This window comes from Pleurodeles waltl, chromosome 8, assembly GCF_031143425.1.
Source record: "Pleurodeles waltl isolate 20211129_DDA chromosome 8, aPleWal1.hap1.20221129, whole genome shotgun sequence".
NCBI lineage: Eukaryota > Metazoa > Chordata > Amphibia > Caudata > Salamandridae > Pleurodeles > Pleurodeles waltl.
The window spans coordinates 1,192,832,735-1,192,859,913 of record NC_090447.1 but is presented as its reverse complement, the minus strand read 5'-3'; the positions used below and the strand labels follow the sequence as shown (position 1 = coordinate 1,192,859,913).

Here is a 27,179-nt window from a genome sequence, read left to right as displayed (position 1 = left end):
AAGTGCAATGCTACAGGCTACACAGAGCGTGATTATATCAAAGCACAGTGCTTTTACCATAAGAAAATATAAGAACAAAGCAGCACTTTTGTGTATACGATCTTCACAGGAAGCCTTTAGGGTGAAGAGGATTTTTTATTTTTGTTATTCAGTGCTCTGGCATCAAAGCAATGATACAAACAACTTGTCCCCACCACTGTGACATTAAGCAGGAAACAACAGCACCCTTGTGTTCCTCCATATGCCTAATATCTATAGCAGTGGTTCCCAACCTGTGGTCCGGGGACCCCTGGGGGTCCGCGAAGCCTTCTCAGCGGGTCCGCGAGAGCCTAGAAAATTAAAAAATATTAACAAATATTGACAAATTAGGTCCCCAGCTTCCAGTAATAACTCAGGCGGGGTCCCCTGATTCCCATGATGATTCCGTGGAGGTCCCTGGGTTCCATTAATGTTAAAGTGGGGGGCCACAGAAACCAAAAGGTTGGGAACCACTGATCTATAGCACTGAGACATATAGGGGCCTATGGAATGGCAGCTATAAATCTTTGTCTCCCTCCTCCACCCCCCTTTCACTCTCCCACCCCCCCCCACTACTTCACCTTCCCTTGGTGTCTATTGCCCAAGGCAGACAGACAATGACAGATGCTGTCCTAATGCCAACTGGCATCTCCCCTGCCTCTGAAAGTTAGGGAAGACCTACAAGAGAGGCTCTCTCCTTCACTAAGCCACTGCCAAGCAAGCACTGCTCTTTCTCTAGCTAAGGTTTGGAAGGGGAGGCACGAACAGGCAGAAACAGTTAAGACGGAGAGGAAAGACAGCAATCACTGATCTTTAAACTTTATGGAATGGTAAGAGTGAGGAGAAAGCAAGGGGGTAGAACACGGTGGACGTTTAAAATATTATTTTAAACTGTAAACTCAATGATGGTTATCTAACAAAACACTTCAATACAATTCTTGTTTCCTGGGCTGCGTTAAAAGCAAGGAAGATCTAATCCTTTTTTTGTATTGTTGTAATGCCACAATAGCCAAAAGAAACCGGAAGCAGGCTCCAAGTTCTAACAGGAATGGAAACCTCATTTTGACAAAAACAAAGAAACGCAGTGCCACTGTAATCATGTGATTGGGCAGCTTTAAATTTTTCTGCATAATTATGGATCACGCTCGCCAAAAAATCCATCATCTGCTGTGTAGTCTGCAAATTGCAACACAAAAGCTTTACCTAGCTTAAACAAAAGTCTCTTTGCAAAGGTTAAGTTGTTACCTTTTAATTGAAGATTGTTTCACTGAGGAGTTAAAATGCTAATAATGACATTAAACTTTTGCCCAGACGCCGTCAACATGTGCATAAATGTTGAAATATACCACAATTACCACAAATTGTGTCACGTCGCACCACATAACTTAATTTCCTTGCAGCATAATTTAATCAACACTGCTGTGTAGATTGGTCCTGCCCGGACACTTACTTCCAGTGGCCTTGCTTATAGGAAAGATATCTTTTCCACTTAGGTCCTGAAATAAACAGCACAAAAATACCCTGCTCTGATAAATAAACCCCCCAAAATGCAGTTTAACTATACTATGTTCTGTCAGCGTACCTCAATATCACAGGGTTTCATCCTGGGGGTCCCAAAGTCTCATCTGAGATCTTCAGAAGCTGCGCAGGGAACTGAGCTACCAACAGTAACATTGACTCATGTGTGATGTATTACACATGAGTCATATTACATCTAGGTAATAATCTTCAGTTTATAATGATTTAAATCTTACTTCATCTGCAAACATTGCGATATTTTTTACTTTTTGGCACATAAATGTGTTCTACAGAAATTGCATATGGGTCAGTTTCAATAAAGGTGATGATCTTCAATTATAACTGTGCAAGGGACAATTTGTTTGAAACACAATCTTCAAACTATGGGTTTTTAGGGTTGAAATCTTTTTTTGTGAGATTATACCTTCATAACTAAATGAACTGCACTTAATGCAAAGACTTGTTTAGATACTATTAGTAAATTAAAAATAGACTAATGGCTGCGTCATGTTAACAAAGATTTATATACCTATACATATAATTATTTCAATTTCTTAATAAAATTAAAAAATGCTTTGGGAGCGACAACACCAAGAACTCAAACTTTTCTTTCATGTCACTTGAAAACTCTCAGTGAAAAATATTTTCTTGCTGTTGATATGTCTTCCTATATTTCAATATAATGTTAGCTTCTGCCAATTTCACAGAAACAGTCCACCTAACCTCGCCCAAAATCAACAATTGGTGTTGATTTCAACACCAATTATTTATTTTGTCGAATTCAACATGTTTTTGGAAAGCTATGTGAACATCCATGCTCAAGTTACAACAAGCAAGTGCAAGCCAAGGCTTTCAGCACTTGGGTACTCTAATGACCTTGCTGACAGTAAACAATCTTTCCACAGACAAGAAATAAAATGGAAGTAAACCAGAACTCCTTTGGACCTCTTGCTACTGGAGACCCTCTAGCCAACAACTAAACAGCTCATTACATCAGCCAAAGCCAAGTACTAAATCAACCCAATCAATGAAGCCACTAAATGAAGCCAAACACTCTTGAAGACAATCAGGTGCTCAAGACCCATCTATTCCTTACTCCACAATGAAGTGCAATGCCATAAACCTCTTCTTCAGTGAAAAATATACAGAAGATCCAACAGCACATCAATGATACCAAGCCTGTTTAATCTCTTACACCCACCCCTTCTGTAGAATTTGTCAAGGTCAGCCTTCAAAGCCCCATCTCTCAAGATTCTGTTAACAAAATGAACATCCTCAAATCCACTTTGAAGTATCATCATCATTGTCCTTCATCAAAGGTCTCCCCAGGGGTGCTCTATTACACCTGTCAATGCCTCCCTCACTCAACGCACCATCCCAGAAGCTCTTAAAACAGGCCACATCCTGCCACTCATAAAGAAACCTACAGTAGACCTTGATGACCTCAGCAACTACTGACCCATAATTCACTTACCATTCATCAGCAAGATAAACTCCAACATCACATGAATTCTCACCATCTCTGCATGACTACCCAACTGCCGTCAGATCATATATCAGCACAGAGACCTCTAGCTTACACTTTGTAAACAATGCCCTCTTCACCACAGATAAAGATGAACCCAGTAGCCTAATATTGCTGGACCTCTCAGCCGCCTTCACAGTCAACTGTCCAACATTTGTATGCACTCTTAAGTCTTGAACAGGAATTCACCAGCAGTGTCCTTCTCTGGATATCTTCCTGCCTTTCCAACCTATATTAGTTTGTTCACATGGGCATCTGCAGATCACAAAAGATCAATATCACTTGTGGAGTCCCCCAGCGTTCCATACATTCTCCTGTCATCTTCATCATTTACATTGAGCTGCTTGGTGCACAGATAACAGCATCAAGATTCACCAGAATGCTCAAGATACAGAACTCTACTTGAAAGTCAGTGCTTCAGATATCCTTGCCTCAAGCAATGGTTTCACAGTATCTAGATCTGGATGTCCAGCATTTCCCTGAAGCTCATTCCAGCCAAAAGAGAATTCCTGTTATTCGCAGAGAACAACAAACACGATACAATACAAGCCTGGCTCAATGACATGAATCTTTACAGCTCTGAAAAACAACTTTCATCAAATGCCAAGTCACTTGGATTGACCCTTGACACCATCCTCATACACAAACAATACGCTGTCAAAAACAAAATTGCCTCTTGGCGCTGCCACACTCAGCAGGGTACTGACTTTCATATGTTTTTTTCCTGTCCATCCCTACCTACTTTTTGGTCCTCAATATGGTCTCGCATTTCAGCAATAGCTCAGATCTCCTTACCAATGTCATATGAATTACTGTTTTTGGGTGGCATACACGATATCTGGAGTTCATTCAGGCCTCTTGGAAAATTGGTAGACCTTTTGCTTTCTATTGCAATCTCGATTATTACTTCTAACTGGAAATCTTCGGAGAACATTACTATCAGACAGTGGTGGAATTCTGTATGTTATCATCATAGACTTGACAGCTACAAGCTTGATTCAACAGGAACTTTCTTCAAACGTCATCAGCTATCGTTGCCATTAAGTAACTATCTCTCACGCACTGCGAAGGAAATTGATTTTTCTCCTCCTTTTTAAAAAATGTCAATATATTTCCTGTTTTTCTTCTAATATATACTTATTTCATCTTACATTCGCTGTAACTAATGTCTATTACCTCTCTCTCCACATGGCCATCACTTGATTCCCTTTTCTATCCCTATAGCCGTTCTCCCTCTCCCTCTCTCTTTCTTCTTTCTTTATTCAAACTTGGAGTCTTTGATACTATATTGCTGTATATGCCTAATTCATGTACATGTTTAATATGCATTTATAAGTACAATATTCCTTATGCATATATATTCACAACTGCATATCTCTGTCCTGGCAATGTTAAGTTAATGTTCTTGTATTTGACTCAATAAAAAACAAGCCCTCAAACACTTGCATCAATGGCCTCCCAGATTTCACACTGGCACCGCTTATACAAATCCTACATGCCGCAGTGCATTTCTCATCCAGGGCCTGGAGAAATATGATCACCTTATCCCCATCAAAATGGACCTCCATACACTCACTTTATCATCCCCCAACATCTTTACTATTCAAAAAAGCAATCACATTCTGTGTCCCCACTTATCTTGCAGACGGATGCACCATCTCTGGTGGTTTTCGTCACACCCTCAGCAGGACACCATCAGACTGCAGAATAAGAAGTGTAAAAAGGAAAAGAACAAGGCAGCAGTCCTTTTCCATCAATACACCAAAGATCTGGAACAACATCCCCATCTCCATGAAGAGTACCCCAACACTGCTCCAATTTAGGAAAGAATTGAAGACTCAGTCCTTCAAAGCACAATCCATTAAAATGCATTTACCCTCCAAAACCAAGCTTCCTCTCCTATTACTTGTTCACTTTATGCTTGCCTTGGACAATGTACCGTGCTCTGCTCCATTTTTAGCTAGGTTCATGATATAGAAAGAATACACACAAACATACAGGGTGAGACTGGATACTGAACATTCCCAAAATTCGAAGGGAAGTAGGGCAAGAGATTCTCCACACTGAAACAATATTAACTTTTTGGAGAAAAAAGAAATAAAAATGAAAGGCAGTGCATTCCCAATAAGGTAATTGTATGCATAATTTAATTTACACACACAGATGGCCTTAAATAAACATGAACAGAAAATGACAAGAGTTTTCCAGGGGTACTTGTGAAAAGCTGCGATTATTGCAACCTTCCAGGTGTCATTTTGGAAACCTATCTGAACCCCAGAAATTAAATCAATCAACATACACATGTAGATGTATGTCTCCAAATGTAGATTTTAAAATTTCTTTGCAGATTTGGCCCTTCATTATGATTAAATAAATACAGTCATTTCATATCACAAATAAAACATTGATTTGATTATAACATAACGTACCAAAACAGAAATCAACAACATGTAAGCAATGTTAGAATAAATTGCATATATTAAAACTACAACCATTAGTAGGGTAGCCTAAAATGCATTTTAAATATTAAAATGTGTGGGTACAATGCAATCAAAGTCTGTACCATCAATAATATACCACAGCAGTAAAAGTCTGACAGTGGTACAAATATTGTCCAATTTGATCTAAACCAAAAGCATAATATCACAGAAGCAACATTTTTAGAAAGGCATGGCCAAACCTGTCCCCAACATAACCAGTTGATGAATCTGTAGTTACTACAATGTTTTAAAGCTTTGTCCTTCTTAAGACTTTAGAATGGGTCATAGAAGCTTTCACATCGGTCACCGGCCTTAAATCAAGTGTGGCTTCCCTTCAACACCAAGAGGAGGTGCTGGCAGGCTGCATTAAATTCCTAGTAGTAGGCAGAAGACACAGATGGCCACTAGTGCTGCAACAACATCTGGATGATAGGGATGTTTGAAAGTTCAAACTGCAGATTATGGAGCTCTTCCAAGAAGACTGACTGCTCGAAGGTGGAGCTAAGGGTCTGTACAACTTCTTTACAGTTAACACATGCACAGGGCTTCAGATCCTGTCTCCTCCTCCTGCTGCTCTTCCGTGAGCCATCAAATTGTGACTCTGCAATGACAGGGACTCAGGTTACATTCTGCAGGTGGCACATGCCATGGAAAGACTGTAACTGATTGTGGGCAAATATTTGAGACATGGGAGTGTTATATATGGTGGTGTTTTTGGAAAAAATGATGGTTACCGCAGATGGTCCACCAAATGTAATCATTACCTCTGAAGAAGCACTAAAATACCATGGGAAAGGCTAGGGGCAAGAAGGCACCCAGTAGTAGAGAGAGAAGGGGCACTGAAGTGACTGATGCATCAAAAGGCAGGCTATAAAGGAGCAAATGGGAAAGGCCACGCTGACGTCATTGCAGAGTCATGGAAGCAAAGGAATATGTTGCTGAGGCAGAGTGATGCATGAAGTAGGAATGGTTGCCATATGCACTGATTCTGAATTGCAATTTCATGTTGAAGAAAGTTGATGCATCAACTGATGCAGAACTGGAATCCAAACTCCAGCAACGGAATCCACAAGGCTGTGATACTAAGACCGGACATGAATGAAGTTATTATCATCTTGAACAGAACACTTGCCACAGTGAATTGCCACAGATAGAAAAATAACTAGAAACTGTTGCCTAGAATGTAATGCCTTGGATTCAGGACATGAACTATCTCAGCACTTAAAGATGATAAGGGTAGTAGGTGTTCCAAGTGGTTAATACAATTGTGGTCATAAACAGGAGATAACGGTTAGCCACTGGTAGTCTATACTGAGACCATGAGTGTCTGATGAATTTTGAAGCTTCCAACATAGACCATACTATGTTTTTCCATAGCAGCGCACTCATGTACTGCCAATACAGATGCCACTTCCCTTCATCTTGTGAGGCTGCGACTTGAACTACATAGTCAACCAGGCCTCAACCTTGTTTACAAAACTTAATATAAAGTTTAGTTCTGTGGCAAAACGTATTCTGTGATGTGTGGCAGTGCTCCCATGATACGGAACATACCTATTATTTACCAATATATTGCATAAGAAAAGATCCTGTTAGGGCAGGAATTGGGCAGGAAAGTAACTTGGAATAAAATAACTGGACAAGACATTATTGGACTGCAATCCATTCCTACAGATGGCAAACTGGGCACATCACTTAAAATACCAACATTTCACCTATATCGCCTACTGCTTAAATATAAAGTAAGATGGGAAGGTTTAACTTAAACCAACAAAGGCTCGGTGGATTACATTTGCATGGAATGTGAGGCACTTGAGATGGCAGACTGAATGGACTATTAGCTGTATGTACATAATAGGTCCTTTTGAGCCCCAAACTACAGAAACTCTATACAAGTGATGACTCGAACGGTCATCTCCTTGCCACCATGCAAAAGGCCATTATAGTAATGAGTCCAGATCTTCGTAAGCACCTACTAAATAAATAATTATAGCATACAGTTTCCAGGTTTAATTCTTGGTTGTAAAGTTTTGGAAAATATCCTGGGCCCTAGAATCCAACAATCGATGATGCAGTTGATTCATTGTGACCACAATAGCTCTGCACCAGGACGAAATACATTGGCTAATTATGTAGTGGATCCTATTTAGTTTTAATGGGACTCAGGAGTTTAGCTTAGCCTTGTGGCTTGCAGACCTGTGCCCCAGTCACGTAGTGACTTTTAACCTACTTTGCCTGCAGAGCCTTATCCTATTTATTTTATTATTTCTTTTAAGATGGCTGCCTTCATTTTTAGTTAGAGAAATGTTTTGATTTGCGTTATCAGTGTCACTCTGTGATGGGGTCACTATCAGTGTCATAATCAAGTAATGTACATGGGTATTCACATTATGTCCACTTCTCCCTTACGGGTGACAGGAACATAATGCACACTTGTTGTGGATCAGTTACATAATTGCTGCCACAACTATGCCTTCTTATCTATTGTTTTGGAACATATCTGTGTCAGGGGTCCTACATGGTCTGTATAAATACACTTCACTCAGACAGGGTGACCACAGGGATTCCTACCAGATGACATCAACAACATCTACGCTACACGTCACCTTGATGCAGATCCAGCCTTTGTGTTACCAGAGTCTGATCTAGAGACCACGTTCCAAGGTAAAGAGGGTTGGGGGCGCTTCTCGTGGACATGGTACTGGCAGATTAGGTTTAACACACCTAGCTCTCATTAGGTTAGAGATTAGGTTCTTCATGCTAGGGTTTTACATCTCATATTTATTGCAAGATGGTGGGGGTCTTCACAATTCTACTTCTTTCATTACTCATTATTGTAATCATTGCAGCTCATGCATTTTACTGTAGATTGCAGTCATTTAAAAAAATATATTGAAAACCTTTCTGCCTTTTCTTGCCTGTGTGTGACTGAGACTTATTGCTAATGTGAGAAAAGGGCAATCTCCGTTCCACCACGACTCCCGAGATGTCGCAATCTAGAGTCCATGCGCAAAGGCTACCAGAAATCACCTTTTTCTGTGTAGGTTTTTAGTGATGTACTGCTTGTGACCCGGGAGGGTTGGGCCGACAGTTGCGACTTGAAGTAGGATTGGCCTAGTCACCTACAAACAGTGCTGTCGTTCCTAAACCAGCAGTCTCGCCTAGGAGCGAGAGTCCAACTACGAAAATTATAGATGCCTTTTTCAAATTTTGTGTTAGAGGGCAGTGCGAAAAATTCATTTCCAATGATGTGACCCCTGTCGCCCAGTCTTTGCTGGAGATTCTTCTCAAGCAGGAACATACCACAAAGTCTAGTCTTGGTCTCCTTCCTCAGGCAGAAGCAGCAAGTGCAGGATAGCCCAACAAAGCACAGTCACAAGCAGGGGCAGCACTTCCCCTCAGCTCTTCAGCTCTTCTCCTTAGTAGAGGTTTCTCTTGGTTCCAGAAGTGAATCTTGACGAAAATTTAAAGTCTGGGGTTTTGGGTCCAATACTTATACCCCTTTCTGCCTTTGAAGCTACCCAACTTCAAAGTAAAGTCTCTGCTGTTTAAAGGATCCTGCCTTGCCAGGCCAGACACACACAAGGGGTTTGGAGACTGCATTGTGTGAGGGCAGGCACAGCCCATTCAGGTGTAAGTGACCACTCCTCCCTCCACTCTAGCCCAGATGGCTCATCAGGATATGTAGGCTACAACACCAGCTCCCTTTGTGTCACTGTCTAGAGGAGATTCACAAACATCCCAACTGTCAGTCTGACCCAGACAAGGAATCCACAAACAGGCAGGATCACCGAATGGTTTAAGCAAGAAAATGCCCTTCACTAAAAGATGTATTTTTAAATTGTGAGTTCAAAGACCCCAAACTTCATATTTCTATCTGTTCTCAGACCCATGTTAACCTATGTTAACCTATGGGAGGGATAGGCCTTGTAACAGTGAAAACCCAATTTGTCAGAATTTCACAGTTAGGACATGTCAAACACATCAGTACATGTCCCACCTTTAACATACTCTGCACCCTGCCCATGGGGCTACCTAGGATCTACCTTAGGAGTGCCTTACATGTATAAAAGGGGAAGGTTTGGGCTTGGCAAGTGGGTACATTTGCCAAGTCGAATTGGCAGTTTAAAACTGCACACACAGACGCTGCAGTGGCAGGTCTGAGCCATTTTTACAGGGCTATTCGTGTGGGTGGCACAATCAGGGCTGCAGGCCCAATAGTAGCATATGGTTTACTTGCCCTAGTTGCCTCTAGTGCACTTTACTAGCAACTTACTAGTACATCAAATATGCCAATTACGGAAAAGACAATTACACATAGGGAGCACTTGAACTTTAGCACTGGTCAGCAGTGGTGAAGTGCCCAGATTAACAAGAACAGAAAAAACAGAGTCCAGCACACAGCAACAACCTGGGAAGCAGAGGCAAAAGATTAGGGGAGGCCACGCCAAGGATGCCAGGTCTAACAGAAACATTACATTGAAAGGATGCTTAGTTCACTCTGCCAATACTTCAAGACAGTAAGATATAGCTACAGTTCAGATGCAAGAGACAGCTGTAATAGTTTTATGAAGTTTGCCTTTCAGTCTGTCTTCAGCACTTTGGTGTTTTATGAAGAGCCTTCAACCACTGGGGATTATCTCACCGAGAGGAGAATCAGAATTACTTAGGTGACATTTTATTAATTTCACAGGACAAAAAAAAGATAGAGGAAAACTTATGGTTACCAAATAGTATGTTGAAATCTTAAGTTTTCTAATAAATGTGGAGAAGTCAGCTATGGCTCTATGTAGCGTATTGGAGATTATTGGGTTTCAGTTTGGTCCAGCTGAAGCAGTTTTTAAGCTGCTGGTGAGGAAGGTGAAATTATTAAGTGGAGAAAATATTTCAAATGTTGAGAAAGGATCTGCTAAGTCTGAGTGTCTTGATGAGTGGTATTGGCTTTCTAGCTTCAGTGATTCAGCCAGTATTCCGAAGCCCCTTAATTACAGAGCACTTTGGTGGTTAAATGCAAAAATATTGTGTGGTGGTCCCTGGTAAGGAGATACGCCGAGACTGAATAGGAGGTTTGAGATTTGGGATGCTTGGGCATACAATTTTTGATACAATTCTGTGTTGGAATCAGATGCAGTTTGCCATAGATGCGGGACCCTTGGGACAGCAAGGTGGAAAATGGACAGTGGGGGGGGGGGCAGGATACAGTACATACATGCTTCGAAATTAAATTTGGCTTGATTGTGTTGAGGAGATTTTGAGGATGCATAGAGTGGTGTGAGGTTCTCTTACATTTGGACAATGTGTCAGTTGTACTGTATATTAACGATTGGGAGGGGGAAGGTTGCAGAATCAAGCAAAATTAAAGTAGAATATATGTTATTGTTTGTAATGCTGGATACAGCTCAGAGTAGACAGTATTGGAATTAGAGATAGTTGACAGCTTACAGTGATTGGATGTTGAAGAAAAATATTTCTGGAAAATCCACGACAACTGGATTCCATTAGAGGTAGATTTGTTTGCTTCTGGATTAACAGCTCAATTACAGAAATATGAGAAACTGACGCTGCACCACATAGAAGTTGAGAGGGATTCGAGGAGAAGACCATCCATTAGTAGGGAGAAGGGTACTGAACCTTCCTGCTTGAAAGATATCAGTAGCTTAAGACAGTATGAAGGCCTTTCAGAAGAGGCTACTGCAAAAAGACTCACTGGCTTCAGTAACAAGGAGGAGATGCAGGAGGCCAAGTAATGTTTGGGTGATTTGGGGTACAGAATGTTTGGATCCCTTTTGAGGTAATGGTAGTCCATTTCTAAACAATTATTTGAAAATGGATTAAATTATAGTGAACTGATTACGATTGACAGGAGCAGCAGCTAATTTATTGAGTGTGACAAATCCAATTGATAGTTGTTTGATGTGTAGATTTATGAAGGGAATGAGATTGTGGAGGCTGTTGAAAGCAACATATAGTTCTATCTTGGATGCATGCAGGATATTTAGCTTAACTGAAGAATGGACATTTAAGTTACATTTAAAACCACTGAGTTAGAAGTTGGTGTCACTGTTAGCTTTAGATGTCCAGTGAGGATACTGGTATCATTCAATAAAACATGCAATACACACATACAGCCCTTTCAGTCACTGGCTATTTGGTTCAGTTGGCTTCAAGCAATGGCTAACAGAGTTGTCAATAAGCGCTAGAGTCACATACACAGCATCTCATAGATGTAAACATCATAAAAACATAAATGCATCATAAACATCATAAAAACTAAGTTCACACACATACAATGGCATTTGTTTTTCCACAAGGGCTACTACCCCTACACCACTGAGTTCACTTTATAAGCTTAAACTGCTTGGTCCGTTCATTCACTGCTCTCAGACCATCTGGGTTCCACTACTGTTTTTTTGTTGTTGAAGAAACCACAGCTGTAAAGTGCTACCAAGGCTGTTTGTTTACCTCTCCACACGCCTGTGCACTTTATTTTTTCATTTTTACTTTACCTTTCTAAAATAACCATCAGCCATGTTGGACCTGTAAAGTAAAACAGCCAAAATACCAGTCATTGCCTCACGATGCACAACATGAACACTGTCTGTATACATGTGTTCTGATACATGTGTGCACATGGCACCACCAAGGAATGGATAAAACAATTGCACAATGGCTGCATTATGTAGATGTGCGCGAACCGTCAGCCATTTTGGCTGTTTTACTTCAACATTCAAACATGGCTGATGACAATTTTAAAACGCTGATGTAAAAATAAACAAGGATTATTAAAGCCTTTTAAAAGTGAGACCTCTTAGCTTTGCAAATGCTTGTTACAGCTGATGAAGAGTATAAAACAACAACACAAATTTGTGGACCTGATGCCACTGTTGATGGAACACAGAGTCATTATAGATATCCAGCTGTCCCTAACACTGTTGAGGAGGATACCCTTCGAAAACTAATGTGCCACTGCAGTGTGTGCTGCTCTGAGTGATATTTTCTAAGGTCCTGATTCGCTTGGCCATACAATGATTCCTAGTCCATCACTATGCTTACAGCCATGATGCTGTATCTATGAGTATGTATCCCTCAACAACCCTAAAACTAACCGCTTTTAACTGAGCGTTACATAATGCTCAGTCTGAGGAATCCGTAAGGATGGTGGGTAAATTCACCGGCACTGAACTTGGTGCAGGTGCATCTGTTTGCCAGATCTGTGGTTTAAATTGTTTCTGGTTGAGATCAGCTGGTGGATGACTTTTTTTTAGACTGAATGCAAGCCTAATTGTTTTGACTCATTTCCCTTTTTCTACGGCTTTTATATCTGGAATTATATCTGGAATTTGATTTTTTTTAAACAATATAAATAATTATGAAAAAGAAAAAAGTTTTTTTTTTTTTTTGTCCTCATCTCATCACCCATGCTTTGGTTGAGAGGAAAAAGGCAATGGGCAAGGCAAATAGTAGTATGCGATCCACACCTCAATTGGGCCGCCCCACCTGTTCTACTTATTGCTCTTTTCCCAATCGACTGCCATCAACCAAGTCTTATTATTTTCCTCGAGACCTGATCGTAACCAAAGCAGCACCCAATAGGATGAGGGGAGTTCTAATCATTGGACTTAAGTTTCAATAGGAGGAAACCAAACAAAGAACCTACAAAACACAAATTTGATGAACTACTGATAAACATTTTCCCAGTCCACCCAAAAGTTGTCTCTTCTGGTAAAAGGACCTCGTTGTTCCATTTTGCACAGTCGATTTACAGATTTTTGCCAGTCCTGAACAAGGGGGGCCATAGGGTCCACCCATTTACGACATATTTCTCGTCTCGCTAAAAGCATTAATACAAACAAGTGCTCCTGATGTACTGACATTCTCTGGTAATTTATACCCTGTTCACCAACCCCAAACACCACCATAGAAAGATTTATTTATAAATTTACATTAAAGATTACCTTTAGGATACTTCCTATATCCTCCCAATATTTCATCAGCTTTGAACACTGCCAAAACATGTGAACGTCGTCCGCCTTGTCTTCCCCACACCGCGGACAGTTTTTCTTAACTTTCCCAATAGCTGTTAATCTAGCCGGTGTCCAATAAACCCTGTGTAGTGTAAACAAATGGTTTTTCTTCAACCCTGCAGGTTTAATAGTAAACCACAATTCTGAAAAAGACCTTTGCCACAATGCTGTAATTTCTAGGGTTGGGAAAATCCCCCCCCACTTCAACAAGGGAAGGGATGCACCATCCTCTATTGTTTCCGACAAAGCATGATACCACAAAGCAACTTCTTTTTTAATGACTATCTGGTTTAAATTCCCTTCCCATGAGCTCCTCCCTATTTCTCCTATTCGTCGAGATTTCACCCAACTAGATATCTGAAAATACTTGAATTTTGAGACTGTCCCTCCAGTACCCTCCTGAAAAGCAGACCAGCTTAACAATTCCGATCCTTCTATAATCTGACCCCATCTTACCATCCCACTAGCTCTCAGAGGAATTGATAGTTTGTCGGTAAGACATTCAGGGGTACCGGGTGAATCCCAGATGGGAGCAGAACTACAATAATAAGGTATCTTTAACAGCTTCCAAAAATACATCCAAACATTACATGCCTGTCTGAGAAGCTTCAAACGAACCTTCTTGAAGTACTTTGGGTGTCCAAATTTATATAAAAAATGGTCTGCTCCTTCCTCAAGATTTGCCGTCAAAGCTCTCCAGACCGGATCATACTCTGACTTCTTGTTCAATAACATTCTAGTATTTTTAAGTTGAAAAGCCAAATAATACCTAAAAAAGTCTGAATACACAATACCCCGCACTCTTTCTTTCTGCTCATCTTTTTCCAAGAAATCCTTACTCCTTTGGAGGCCCATACAAACGAGGATAGATCTCCCTGTAGTTTTTTAAACCAGCTCCCCTTAAACTCTAGTGGAATTGTATTAAATAAAAAGGTGAATTTTGGAAGAATACACATCTTCAAGATATTAGATCTTCCAATTATAGAAAGTGGAAGAGCAGCCCACGCCTTTAGCAGTTTTTTAGTTTCCCTGTAAGTTATGTCAAAATTTAGTTTAGCTACATCATTAAGATCAGTTGTTAATCAAATTCCCAAATATTTGATCTCTTGTTTAACTAAGGGAGAAGCATAAGCCAAGTTCCAACACATAATTTCTGTATTTTCTGTATTTATACTGTAACCAGAAAATCTACCAAATTGTTCCATCAATGTGTTGACCATAGGTAGAGTAGTCCTAACATCGCTAGTGTATAGCATAAGATCATCCGCATATAACGCTACTTTCTTTTCCCAGCTGCTGATCCGAAATGGGGGAATGTCCTTACAAGACCGCAGTAAAATTGCCAAAGGTTCAATATATAAATTGAAAAGCAAGGGAGATAAAGGACACCCCTGTCGCGTGCCCTGCCCGATCCTGAATTCCTGTGATAGTTGGCCATTAACCAAAACTCTCGCAGAGGGGCATCTATACAGTTCCCTAACGGCCCTAACAAAAGGGATTCCCAAGCCCCCTTTTTCCAACACAACCCTCAAGAAAGACCAGTTAACACGATCAAAGGCTTTCGCTGCATCAAAAGTCAGAATCGCTAATGGAGCCTTTTCTTGTTCCGCCAGGTCTACTGCAGCGAATAGCTCGTGAGTTACCTCGTGGAGTTGCCTACCCTTCATAAAACCCTTTTGATCCAAATGGATCAGATTACCTATGGCTTTCCCCAATCTCCTAGATAAAATCCCTGTATACAATTTGTAATCCGCATTCAACAAGGAAATGGGTCTATAGGATGAACAAGACATTGAGTCCTTACCTGGCTTTAACAATAAACAGATTGTCGCTTCTCTCCAGGATTTAGGTATCTGCGCCCCTTCTACCAGCATAGAGTTAAATAATTCTAATAGAAATGGACTAAGTTCTTCCCCCAAAACTTTATATAATTCACTAGGTCGATTATCTGGGCCAACTGCCTTTCCTTTTTTAAAAGCTTTTATGCCTTCAACAAGCTCAGCCTCATTTATCTCACAATTCAATGAAAGCTTTGCTGATTCCTCTAAGACTGGGAGATGCGCTTTTTCCAAGAATGCTCTGATCGACTCCTCTGAATTTACCAAGCTTTCTGAATACATTTCTTGGAAAAAAAAGATACAAATGCCCCCTCAATCTCTTCCTGATCCACACAAATCTGATTCGTAAGATCTGATTTAACCGATAAAATATGCCTCTTAGAAAGGTCGGACTTAACCTTCCAAGCTAACAGTTTAACTGTTAGCTTGGAAAGAAAAAAGTATCTTGTTTATCCAATTTAAGATCGGAATCCATATCTATTCCCAGCCTTCCCCCATTTTTCCTCACCCCTCACTGCACTGAAAAACTAAGAGTGCCAAAATGGACTTCCTTGCACTCTTGCCACAAATCATGGCCAGGTTAACTTGCCTCCAGTTCTGGGGTCCAGCCCCTGCATGGCAGTGTGTCAATATTGAGCGTATATGAGATGAGAAAAACTGTACCACAGCCTACTGGACAATCAGTTGATAACTTCCCCTCTCTTACCCAGGGCTAGATTTCCATCCCTGAATGCCACCCCCTCCCCTCGCAGTCCCTCAAAACCCTACTGTCTGCCACCATTCATGTCCATTTCCAGAAATGTTCTCTATACTCAGAAAAGACAGGAGGATGCTTCTTTCTATCTGCACTCATCTCACTTCTGCATCAAATAGTAATGACATTAATACACGGATTATGCAACAAAAGTCATGAATGACAGACTCAACCAATGGCAGATGACTGTGAAGAATGGCTCTTATCAACCAATGGCTCAATCAAACTATCACCAAATGTTTATACTCCTGTATTTACAGATTACACTTTTGCAAAACTATACTACACCTAAACATAATGACAATGTCCTAGAATAAGTATTTGTCAACCTACAACTTCTTGCCTAATTAAAGAAACTGAAGGCAGATGTGAAACACCCCTCAAAGATTTGCTCCCATCCCTAATTTTTCACAGCAGGTGAAATAAATGAATACTTGTAGACAATCATTGAAACACTGAAAACAAAAGTGCGAAGGTAGCACCCCTCCTCTATTAAACAGAGAACGTTGTGTTGAAGCTTTCCATAAACATTTTATCATGAAACCAGCCACCCACATCATTTGTTGGTGGCTTTCAATACATTTGACCATAAAGTTGTTTTTGCTCAGCTGCCACACCAGATGAGGTTCAAGAGCATCATCTTCTCAATGAATATGACAGTGTCAAGAACAGCGAAGTATTCACTGAATGGTTGAAACAGATAAACTCCTCGATGCAAGATGACAGTCTCACTCTCAATGGCAGTAAGACCTAGATCAAACTACTTTTTATTGAACTGTCCGCTTCAAGTCTGCTCCTAATGCCTGTGAATAAGGTGTACAAGGTGAATACAATACCAGACAGCAAGCAATCATTTATGCACCCAATAAACGGACCCTATCTATTAATTAGTCACTACACAACATCACCTCCCTCTAAGCAACTGTAATTGTTTGCCCTCTGAAGACTATTGGCTCTTACAAAATAAGGTCATTAAACGTGCCCTTAGCCCCAAGGGCATAATTAACGCCACAAAAGGGTTGGAAACGCCTATGCTGGTTTAATGCCCACCCTATGATAATTTTTATGGTTCTTGTAATACTGTTCATTGTATTTTATAGACTAGCAAGATGAGTCATATTTTATTAGTATGTAGGCATCACTTATTCTCAACTCACACTAGACTTCTCCTGAATTTCCGTAAGTAAGCCACACATACTCAAGGAAGAATGCTTTAAGAATCTTGTCCATTATATATGCAAGGAAATTGTGTTCAGAAGCCACCATGAGAGATGTGAAGCAATTAAAAACTTACTGTTAACTGAAAAGATAAAGAACAATACTTTATTTGTATGTAGTGCCTCCTGGCAGGCAGCAGCTTCTACCACTTCAATCCACCAAACCCAAGTGACGTACCAAGCACTGTGAAAAATACCCTCAGTAGATACCATATTCTATATTTTACTGATGTAGCACAAGCACCACGTAACACTGGTACAGTCACCGTATCGACACAAGATTAGTGAGATACTCATTTTCTTTTTCCATAAAAGCGTCAAGATGCATCTTCCTTCTGACCTTTTGTACAACGGTCTATTTAAGTTATCCCATTTATTTATCTCAGTTTACAGGAGTCTTGATACTTTGGCCACCGTCTGTTAATATGTAATTTCTTTAATACTAGAGAAAACACAGTATTTTTATGCTGTTTTTGCATCTTCGAAGTTTAAGAAACCAACACATAACCCGCTCCTGTCACACAAGGGAAGAGAATAAGGGCCTGATATAGATATTGACGGATGAGTTACTCCGTCACGACGGTGACAGATATCCGATCTGCCGAAATCTTAAATCTAATTATTTCCTATTTGATTTAGATTTCGGCAGATGGAATATCTGTCACCGCTGTGACAGAGTAACCCATCCGCCAATATATAAATCAGGCCCCAAGACTCGTCTGACAACAGAAGTCAGCAAAGTGTGGGTGGGACCCATACAAAACACCACATGGAAATATGAACACAAATTGACCACCTACCTTTTTCCAATTCCAGCTGCTTGCTCTTCTATGAAAACAATCTGGGACAGGGGGATGGCAATGCAGCATTCCTAGACAACAGAAGCATTTAAATGAAACTGAATAAGACTTACTCAAGATTTGAAAGCAACAACTTTTCAAAAACGATATTTGGTGCAAGCATAAGCAAATCATTAAAAATTAAAACATATTAATTTAAAACAGAATGGAAATAGATAGAAGGCAGGCCATTCGGAACACAAATGATCTATAAAACAGCTGGATATCAGACCTAAGATGATAGAGTCTAGGCTAATTTAGAGCCTCCGTCAACATGGGACATGGCACGCCAAGAAATGCATGCTGAAACTGGGAAGTAACAGCAAAAAGGTCACTAAAATGAATAAAAAGAAATCTAAGACACCGAAAAGGGTCTAGAAAAACTGCTCCCATTAAAGTAAAGAATCTTACCATCTATGCAGCACTCACTTCTGCCTTAACTTACTGAACAGATTCTACAGGAGGAAACAAGGTACTTATTATGACATTTTTATTTGTCTTTTCCATTAAAGAAAATAGGCAGCATTAAAAAAAAAAAAAAGACTGATTATTAAAAAGCAATCACACACATGGTGGCCTGCTGACCCCAGTAAGGAATTAGCAATCCCTACATTCTGTATGCACAGTCCAAGTTCTCAACACCTGGACAGTGCATTTCACCCTACAAGCCTCTGTAGGTAGGTTAACACCCATAGCTGCTTGTTGACCCCTAAAGTGACTGTGGCAAATTGGTTTGATTCATTTAGTCCACCAGGATTATTCACTTTAGATCACCCAGTTTTTGGACTTTTACTGTGAGTGAATCTCACTACCGGAATCTTAATCACTGTGCGTTACTGGTAATTGAACTGAGTGCATTTACCGCACTCTTTTTGCCTTGTATTTTCAACTGCTGTACCCAACTCCCAAAACTTTAAAAGTATGGATTCCAATCTAATAATTACTACCCACTGCAAGCATTCATTATCAAATCTAATACCCTCTCTTTATACCTCCTCCTCCTATCCCTCACTGAACATCATCCATCTCAGTAATCCAAAAAAACCTGGTAGTGACCTTGCACCGATTTTCAAAGTTTGTCTTATCTACATGCCTCTACCTCTGATCCACCAACTTTATTCTTCTTGGGATTTATAGGAAGCACTTGAAAACTCCAACAAAGGGGCATATGTACAAAAGCATTTTTGCAGCTGCAAAAATGCTTTCCCATAAATGCAGAAGACAAACTGAGATCAGGTAACATGTTAGCGAATCTCAATTTGTGTTTAGCGGTTTGGTATTTGGATGGGGCACGTTTAGGGTGTCCAGTACAAATACCAAATTGCAGTGCTATGTATAAATATTTTGCTACCGAATTATGGGTGTTGAACATTCATTTGATCATCAACATCTCAAGGGTGATGGTAACCATTCGCAGACAGGAAGGGGTCCACATGGGAAGCTTTCTCCTTTGTGAAGGTTGAAACAGATATTTAAGAGTAGGCAGTGGTCCAAGGGCGGAGGATACAGAGAACCAGGCATGACAAAACTTGCACCTGGTCGGCCTGCCTGAAAATTTGGATGACCCTGATCTAGCCACAGCCCTTGAGACAGAGTTTAGCTCTTGGGTGCCCACTAAGAAACACTCCTCCAAAGTCATTAAAGAACAGGCACATCGCTCCCTGGCACCTCGGCCGCCTGTGGGCGCTCCACCTCACCCGGTGATCCTGAACCTTAGGGTTTGTGATGCAATCCTACACGAGGCAAGGGTGCAACCTGATCTCACCAGAACTCTAGAATTCTGATATTTCCAGATTACTCTAGGGCAGTGCAGCAAAAGTGCAGATCCTTTGAGGCAGTTAAGCAAAAAACTGCAGGTGCTGAATCTTCGATACATGCTATTCTTCACAGCCTGCCTTTAAGTAATTTTTCAATCTACCACATACTTTTTTGAGACTACGGAGCAGGAGTGGGTGGCAGAAATGTGCACCTTGCGGACCCTAAAGCGGAAAGAGGTGCTAGCGAGAGGTCCTGGAGGGACCTCCCTGCCAACCCGATCATGGAAGAAGCACTCTTGCTCACAGAAATCGCGATCGGATCGCGGAGAGCAGAGCGGACACCCACAGGCCTCGCCGTCACATGTGGCACAGGCAGAGATGGGCCTAAAGTTGCCTTGGTGGCCACCCCCGCCCTCTTTCTCTCAATGGAGGAGATGCTGAATCCCTCAGACTTGATCACAGGCACGGTATGCTAGGCCAAAAGGGGGTGGTCCAACGCGTGGGACCATGACCAGACTGCGCCTCTGGGCCTGGAGCGGCATTCATGGCCCAAGTGACCGGAACTGTTTTTGCTGAACAATCCACTGCTATCAGGAGATATCGCCGTATCAAAGGCATGATTTGGCCGCTAGGACCCCAAAAATGAGTTGTTTTAGCCTGCTGCTTATTGCAAGATGCATTGGGTAAGGGCGACAGATGCTTCAGGGGTAGAAGTATGGGGTGGCAGGTGTTAGAGGGGGTCATGGGGAGTTGCGTTATGTTGGTATGTTTGCTTTAACTGTTTGTTTTCCAGGTTAGCTGTGTTCACAGTGAGTGCCTTATCTGATGACATGATGATCATGTTTTCCTGGGGTGGCCCACACCCACAGTGGCCCCGGCTGAGCCCAACACTCATATACAACCCAACGCCATGCTTACGATACTCTCTTGGAATGTCAACGGTTTGCTAGACTGCGTTAAGAGATCAGCCGTCCTGCGATGTATAAAAATATATCATCCTAGGGTCTGGCGGGTACCCAGTGTGCTTTTCTGGGACGTTTTGGCTGCGATCGAGTTTACCATGCTGGATTTTCCAGAGGCTCAATGGGGGTAGCCCTCATGCTCCATAAATCCTTGCCAATGTCGGTAGACAAGATCCACGCCGACACTCAGGGGAGGTATGTTGGCATAGAAGGCCAAATGGTCGGTAAGCAAGTCAACCTGGTCTCTGGTTATGTTCCTCCGCAGATGCTACGTCCCATTCTGGCAAGGCTGCAGACCCTACTGTCAATCCTCTCACAGGGTACTACGGTAGTAAGTGGTGACCCTCATCCTGGCCAGAGGTCTGGATCGACATCTTGTCAGCATGAGTGGACTCCCTGGGCCTCTGCAAAGCGTGGCGTTCATGGCACCCACAACGGAGATCGTTCACAGACCAATCCGTGGCTCATCACAAAGAAGCACGTATAGACCGTATAAGGCTTCCAGCAGGGAATCTCTTGGCCTTGACTTCGATCCAGATTCTTGCCTGCTGTATCTCTGAACACGCCCCCATCCATATGAGATGGGGCACCCCCTCACAAACTCAGCGCCTGATGTGGCATTTTAGTGCCTGGTACAGGAAAGATCCCGATTGTGTAGAATTAATAGACCAAGAACTAAGAAATTATTTCAGGGAGAATTATGGGTCAATGTCATCGACAATGGTCTTTTGGGCAGCCGATAAACCCTCTCTGAGGGGAATCATTAAAGGATATGTCAGACAGCAAGAAACTCTGCAATCTCATTGTAGAACTTGGTTGGAGAGCAGAATAGCGGATGTGGAGCGTCGGGTTCTGCGGTCAGATGTGGGAGAGCTGGGGAGACTGCTGGCGCTCATGTGCACGGAGCTTCTTCAGGTGCACACTGGCGGAGGCTAGACAATGCTGGCAAGCATCAACGCAAAAGGTGTATGAGCTAGCAGATAAAACCAGGAAGCTGCTCTACTGGTTGGCGACTTGCAACGTGTCAGCCCAGGCGATACTGCTCATCAGGGATCAGGCAGGTTCCGTGCAAGAGGAGCTGCTGGTGATCGCCCGAGACCTTTGCCTTCTATTACAATGATCTTTATACATGGGTCCCCCGGCCTCCAGAGGAACAAGTGAACCCCATTCTTGGGGATATTCCACTTCCCTCCATTCTATCCTCTTTGGCTAAAGCGCTAGATCTACCCTTAACAGAGGAGGAGGAGGTGGATGACACCATCTCCGACCTTCAGTCGAGGAAAACCTCTGGCCCCAATGGGTATCCCACTGAATATTATAAGAAATTCTGCCCATACCTGGTACCCCACATGTTGAATGCTTATAAAGAGGCCCAATTAGTACCCGTCAATGAGTGGTTCACTGGTAGGTGGGATGACCTGGCTTATCGACTAGAAATGTACCATCTGGGATTCAATGGCCTATTGGTTCTATTGTACGGTGGTCCACTTCCACAGGCCACCCCTGACTGCACGTGGGTGGTGGTGCGGTGCTGGAGGGCGGCCCTACGGCTGATAGGGTGGGATCGGTGCCTTATCAAACTGATGCCTTTATGGCAGGGCACGCAGTTGCAACAGGTGTCTCGGGTGGGGGTGGGCTTCAGGCAGTGGGACAATATTGGGATTACCTACCTGGGGGACGTGTATGATGCTTGATGTCTTTCCAGCAGCTGAAGGAGCAATATGCCCGGTCAATACCCAGTTTTTCCACTTCCTCCAGCTGCGCCACACCCTACAAGCCCATCTGCCATCTGATTTGTCCCTTCCGGATCATAGCCCTCTTGAGGCTAAGCTGCTTATGGGCCACCTGGGGAAGGGAGCCATTACTCAGATTTATCGCTCGTTGCTTACTAATGCCCCTGACGGCCTTGCCATGCTGCAAGACAGGTGGACAGCCTGGGTGGGAGAACTGGATGCCTGGAGGGAAGCATACCTTGCACGTAGAGAACTGGCCATATCCGCACGCTTACATATGGTACAGAACAATTACTTCCATATGGCATACCAATCTCCATTGCGTCTGCAATGCATGTATCGGGCGATGCCTCCTGGTTGTCCGAGATGTGGTCACCTGGAGGCGCACCTTCTGCATGTCGCCTGAGAATGCCTTCTGGAAGGCATTGGGGCGGGAGTTTTCTGGGTTTCTGGAGCGTCCGATTAAGCTGACTTAAGGTGGCAGTGCTGGGGCTTTTGGAGGAGTTGGGTGTGCTAAGGGCAGACCGAACCTTTGTGGGGGTTGCATGACTAGTGGCTAAAATAGATATTGTTCAACTGTGGAGACACCCTCTGGCACAATCAATGTCTAAATGGTGAGCTGGGGTTGAATGGTGCTCCCAACTAGAAAAGCCGATATATGAATCACGGGGATGCCCTCAGAAATATGGGAAAATCTGGGGGAAATGGTGGGATTATAATGGGTTGCCCTCCAGGGTGGAATTACTTTGTTACTGTGGGAAAAAGGGTTATTATCATCAAGTGTATTTAGATGTTTTTACTTATTGGACTGATATGTGCTCAATGTCTTTGATATATACTATTAAAAGAAATAAAGTTGGCTGCAAAAAAAAAAAAAAAAGGGCAATCCATTTGTACCAATTTGCATCATGAAGAATGTGTGTTCCACTTGATCCAGGAAAGGTTAGCTGATTGTTGAGATGCACAAGCAACAATGTACTGCTCTTCAGTCTCACTCATCAGCATATTTGCCCACAGCAACTTACTGAAGTTGACACAATCAACTAAAATAGAATGATACCCATTTTCAGTAAAGAAAACACATCTTCACAAGTCTAACCACCATGCAGTCTGTAAAGGAAAATTTAGAACCATTTTGAAAGTGAGATGTAGACTGCTAAAAAGAATTCAATATGCACCAATAGGGGATTTTCCACTATATGACTGACGAGAATATTAATCAAAAAGATATGAAGGAGGTACACCAAAAACAGCGAGCAGAGCCAGTTGACCATCAACCAAAAGACTAAAGCAATCATGACATCCGTCAGGAAGCAAAAGAATTATGGTGACATTGACAAACAAATTAACTCATTTAATTAATAGCAGCCAAAATTGGAAAAAGCATACAAATTACCAACTTGAATATTTCATAGGCCCTCTCGGCATTACCCGTAGCAAAGAAATGACAACTCAAGTAGTCTCACCTTTTCAGCAAGCATACAAGAGAAGTGACAAGTGCCAGCAGAGACACAGCAGTTCTTCTAGGTGTGGTTTGGACAGTGGATACAGTCACCCACCCTCAAGTGGAGGGAGGTCGCTCTCCTTGAATGTCTGAACACCCACAGCACATCACCAATGCTCAAATTCCTAGATTATCGAAACAGACCTGTCCCATCCCCAATGTGACTCTTTGGGGTAAGAGAGGGGCACTGTCTGGACTTACAGTTTGTGCCAATGGGCTGTTCCAGGATGCAAGGATCTGCCGTGTGGATTACTGGCACTGGGGCTTTGATTGATGGCTGCAAGTGTACCTCCCTTCTCCTCTGAAGGTGCAGATCAATGCTGCCTGTTGCAGGCACTCTGCTGGACAGGCGAGAAACATTGACCTTATGAATTCCAGAGCACTAACAACATATGTTCAACTGTCTCCATAGCCCAGGCTGGTACAGCGAGATCAATAAGGATTTTGCGATTGCCTCTGACCGTGTATAGGCTGGGGATACCACCAGAGCCCAGATTCTCTGGGCTGCACTGTCTCACTCTCTTTGATGGATTTGGCTTGGGGTTCCAGGCAGATGCACCCAGCAAACTGTGGTGGTCTGCTATTGCCACATCCGGTGGTCTTCTGGGTTGGCCCTTTGTTTCTTTGCTGAGTGACCTAGTGACTCTTTGAAGCTGGTGTTGCTGGAATGTGCTAAGTTCATGGTCAGGCCTAGGCTTATTGGCTGGCTGTTTCAGGGAGTACATCTCTTTGCCACCTACTAGTACTGCACCACATATATGTCCTAATAGCCCTCATGGGAAAAGATAAACAGATCCCAGTCTGCCCAGGGACACCTTGAAAATTCACGAAACCTACCCAGGGTCCCAATTGTGACACAAATGTACAAATGCAATCACTCACAGGCTCGCCTCTGGACCCTACAGCATCCATTCTGCTGGAGATCCAGAAGCTGAGAACCTCAGTGTAGAGGAAGAATGACAAACTCAGCCTTGACCTTTCCACCCATTCACCAAGATCAATGCAACACTGTGCACAGGGTCACAGAGGCTAAAGGTCGGATCTCTGAAGTGGAGGACATCCTTTGAGGATTCCAGGAAAAAAAAATCTGTGCACCTTCAGAAGACAGTTTTGGATTTTGAGAGCTTGGCAGAAAATGATAACGTCCGCTCTCGACGCATTACTACCCGGCTCATGGGTTTTCCCGGGGAGGCAACCCCTACACCGTTCATTATGCCATGGCTGAAACAGTGGGTTCCAGTGCATGACATTAGTCTGCTTCTTAGTGTAGTGCACACATAGATCCTTTGCCCCCAGCAACAGGGAGGGGGCTCCAATGAGGACCCTCATTGCCCATATCTTCAACTCTGCAGACAGAGATGCCATCCTGCGAGCCTCACAAAAACATAAAAATCTCATGTAAGGCCCCTCACAGACCACTACAGCATTCTATTTTGGGAGTCAAGCAAAAAAAAGAGGGCCATGCAGATAAAATACAAGCTCCTTTTCCCGGCCCATCAACAGGAACAAGACTAAATAAGTAACAGCCATTTGTTAGAGCACAAAGTTCACCTGACAGGTATCTTGGCGCTATTATTCCATGCCAGTTACCATACGTGAGACTTGAACATATCATGCTTTGCCACTGTCTGCCCACAATATCCAATTCCAGCCCCCTACCCCCAACAATTTCAGGAATAGCCATGATTTCAGGTTTTTCCTGAATCTGGCGAGATTCCCACTGGCTCTAAGGGGCGCTGGAAGATTGTTCTACTCTCTACTTTGATACACCAGAAAGCACTTGGATTGAACTGAGGAACGCCCTGACAGGCGGAGACGTAGTTGGGCTAAGGGTGGAGGCTCCTTAGATGGTGAGGTCCTCCCAGGGCCTGGTAGCAGTTGCTTCGTAGGAGCCCGTGAAAATAGATGGTGTTGTTATACAGCAGAGGCAGCTGCTAGTGGTCCCAAATATCACTGCCCAGCTTCAGGTGCAGAGGACCTCACAGAGACTGCAGCTGCACTACCTTAAAAGACACAGTTTGGTGTTCCCATTGTTTTTATACTTACAGCAGATTTTGCCTTTTCTAAACGCTTTTATTGTAGCGGGGTTTGATCACAAACTTTTTTGTTCATGTGTTGTGTTATGGGGTGGTTGAAGGGATTGTTGCATGGCAGGGACTTGTTTGCAGTTCAAGTGCCCAAAGAGGAAGGTTTTTTTCATATTTTTTTTTAAACATACTAGAGTTTATTTCTGGTTCCCTAAGTCCAATTCTCTCTGTACACATTTGACGTTGCCATGACACTTCCACAATAAGCCAGTTTTTGACATTTGCCATTGTTCCCTAATCCAGTGAGTGAGGCCAGCTGTGGCTCACCACTCAGAACGTTAACAGGGCCAACTACAGCTCATCACTAGGACGGTCTTAAAGGTGGCCCTACACTGCTCCAGGAGACTCAACTGGCAGACAAATGCTGTCCCTCTGGGCTTGTGTGGGCTTCTTTCAGGTGTATGGGATGTCAGGGGATAGCCATTCTTCTTCACAACCATGTCTCATTTACAACCACAAAGCTCTGCCATGATAAATGGGGGTGCTATGTAGTGATTACGGGCTGATGCAGGGTTTCAATTTTCCCTTATTAGCATGTATGCTCCTCCCCCGCAGTCCACGGAATTTGTTATGACCTTGAGCAAGAAATGAGTGCAATTTTTCCAGGGGCCCTGGGTTTTTGGAGGTGATCTTATTGGATTTGTAGATCTTTTGATGGATAGGTCCACTGGCAAGCAAAGCAGTTGGGCAGTGGCGTAGCTTCGTCATTAAGATTGGGGGGGCGTGACCTTTAAATATTCAGTCACTCAGGCACATCATAACAAAATACATGCATGAGAAGCAGAGCATGAGGGAGCTTAAGGGTCAGTGGAAAGGCAGAGCAGTGTGGATTGTCAGGGGTGCTTAAAACGAAATATGTTGTAAAATAACCTACCTTTTTTTTAAACTTCAGGAAGGAGGGAGTGTACGTGTGTGTGTTTTGC

General features: G+C 42.6%; 1 protein-coding gene across 1 annotated transcript in view; it reads right to left on the bottom strand.

Annotated features, from left to right (window-relative positions):
- Nucleotides 1-27,179, bottom strand: part of VPS36 (vacuolar protein sorting 36 homolog) — a 141,859-nt gene that overhangs the window by 94,331 nt on the left and 20,349 nt on the right. The window contains exon 3 of the mRNA XM_069205463.1: nucleotides 18,175-18,245. Coding sequence (XP_069061564.1) covers nucleotides 18,175-18,245 — 71 coding nt within the window. The remainder of the gene's footprint in view (nucleotides 1-18,174; nucleotides 18,246-27,179) is intronic.